Source organism: Oratosquilla oratoria, chromosome 22 (genome assembly GCF_046742065.1).
Source record: "Oratosquilla oratoria isolate Oo_2021 chromosome 22, ASM4674206v1, whole genome shotgun sequence".
Lineage (NCBI taxonomy): Eukaryota > Metazoa > Arthropoda > Malacostraca > Stomatopoda > Squillidae > Oratosquilla > Oratosquilla oratoria.
Window position 1 is genome coordinate 19,554,859 of NC_134798.1, and position 2,474 is coordinate 19,557,332.

The following is a 2,474-nucleotide window of genomic DNA, read 5'->3' on the forward strand; positions in this document are numbered from 1 at the left end:
TAACTAGTATGCGTGGGGGCTGGTATGAATTGCATGACACAGGTAACCTAGGCGGCTTGGGTACGACAGTCGTCATGGCCTGGCGGAGAATGGGCATAAGGGATAGCTCTGAATGCAATTCAAAGGCGGGCGAGTACTGGGAGGGTAGGCGTATTTCCTCGACGTATACCACTTCCACGGGCGTGTACTGGAGGTCTTCCTTCATGGTGGAACGGATGTAGGAAGAAGGTTGGGAGTGCGTCCGCCCAGAAAGTTGGATGAGGCTGGATGAGGATGGTTTCTTCGAGTCTCCTGTGGATGTGCTCCACCATGCCGTTCGACTGGGGGTTACTCGGGATATGCCTGATATCCGCGATGAATTCAAATACATAGGCAAGATGGCGTCTGGCCATCGGGGTTAATTTGTTCCTGAACTCTTCATAGCGCAAATGAGGGACTTGTGATCAGTAAGTACCCTACACACCCTGGCCTCCAGGAAATGGCTAAGATGACGCACCGCTTCACAGATGGCGAGATGTTCCAGGTCATAAAATGTAGTGATGCTGGGAGTTGTTTAACCGATTATTGAAGAAAGCCATCGGGCTAAGAACGCTCTGTACCTCTTGCTGAAGGACGGCACCCACTGCTTCCGCTGACGCGTCTGCCGTGAGCATTGCCGTCGCACCCGGAACCGGGTAGGCGAGGAGCGATAGCCTCGCAAGGCAGTGTTTAACCGCGCGAAACACCTGGTGTGCAGTCTTGGACCACTGCAACGACTCCGACGAGTGCTTCTTTACTCTCTTCAGTGGCCGTAAAGTGGCGCGAGGAGACCCGCAGTCCCCGGGAGGAACCGGTTGTAATAATTTATCAGTCTTAGGAGCTGCCTCAACTTTCGTACTGTGGTCGGCTGCGGAAAGTCGTTGGTGGCTCTCACCTTTTGTGGGAGGGCTGAAATTCCCGACGAAGAGACCCTACGGCTGAGGAAATAGACCGACTCCGCCCCGAGCACGCCCTTTGCAGGGTGAATACGCAAACCATTATCATGAAGTCGTTGGTGGGGTGTGGACGCAACGAGGATGTCGTCGATGTATACCACGACGAACTCCAGCCCTTGCATTTAGTCCATGAAACGCTTGGAGGTTTGTGCCGCATTCCGGAGTCCTAAATTCATGACCGTAAATTCAAAGAGACCGTATGGGGTGGTAACTGCCGTCTTCGGGATGGCCTCCTCCACCACGGGAACTTGATGAAGCGCACACATCAAGTCAACTTTCAATAAAATCGTCTTCCCGTACAATCTGTCATGGAAGTCCATCACGTGCGGAATAAGATACCTGTCCGCTTTCGTCATCGCGTTAAGTCACCACACGCGCGCCACTCCCCGTCCTGTGCTTTGGGAACTAAGTGAATAAGCGACGCCCAGCTACTGTAGGAAGGGCCTGTAATCCTTTCCTGAAGCATAAATTGAAAATCTTGCTTTGCTGCTTACAATCATTCCGGCGGGAGGCGTCGTGGTCGGGCGAAACATGGTGGGCCGTGTGTGAGGATGGTAGTTTTTGCGGGTGAGGTTGACTTGACGTAATCGAGGGGAATTCTTGGATGATATGGTGCAAGGATGAAGGTCCCTGGACGTATGTCAGTACAGGAGCCGGCGACGCCCACAGAACAGTGTGGGTGTAAGCGTGGGAAGGTCTGTGATCCAAACGTTGGAACCGTGCGTCAAAAAGAAAGTCATGCGCTCTCAAGAAATTCAGACCCAAGATCTGTTGGCCTACGTCCGCCACCACGAACGTCCATGGAAAGAACAGATTGGGGGTAAAAGATACGCGGCAATGCTTTGAGCCGTACGTTGCGATTCTTTATTTATCTGGCGAAAGGGATTATGCCTATAAGTGTGTCGAACGGTCCGAGTATGAAAGACAACTGTGACCTGAGGACCTGAGCCAACCTCGCAAGCTTTATATATGTATACACACACACACACACACACATATATATATATATATATATACATATATATATATATATATATATATCTATATATGTATATGTATATATATATATATATATACACCATCGGCGGACCGAAAAGTAGCATCCTTCTAGCTGCTACAGAATGGCCGAAGACTTGCGCTTCTGGTTGCGTACGATTGCCTTTCTCACAGGTGCACTGTAGTCGTAGCCCAAACATTAATGATCTGAGACTGAAGGCCAGTTGTATTTTCATACTATAACAAATAGTTTTTCACCCACAACAACTATATTACAATACGCCTAAATAACGTTCCTGTGATGGACTCTGCCCACTATAGTATCCCTCAAGATCTCCACCATTTGTCTAAATTCCTCGTTGGTAAATATCTGAATTCCACGTATTTCTCTGTCCTACCATTTTTTGTGTATTCTTGAACAGCCTTCGAAAATACTCTAGTGTGATCTGGTGTTCCTTTAGAATTTCCTTTTTCACCTGCCTGTAGCCCCATTACCTCTCCTCG

At 49.2% G+C, this 2,474-nt stretch overlaps 1 protein-coding gene across 1 annotated transcript; it reads right to left on the bottom strand.

Moving 5' to 3' along the window:
* Positions 1–524: 524 nt before the first annotated feature.
* LOC143037303 (uncharacterized) lies at positions 525–1,096 on the bottom strand. Its single transcript, XM_076205438.1, has 2 exons — positions 1,015–1,096; positions 525–886 (listed from the first exon to the last, which is right to left on the bottom strand). Exons 1-2 carry the CDS (start codon positions 1,094–1,096, stop codon positions 525–527), a joined length of 444 nt encoding a protein of 147 aa, XP_076061553.1.
* Positions 1,097–2,474: the final 1,378 nt, after the last annotated feature.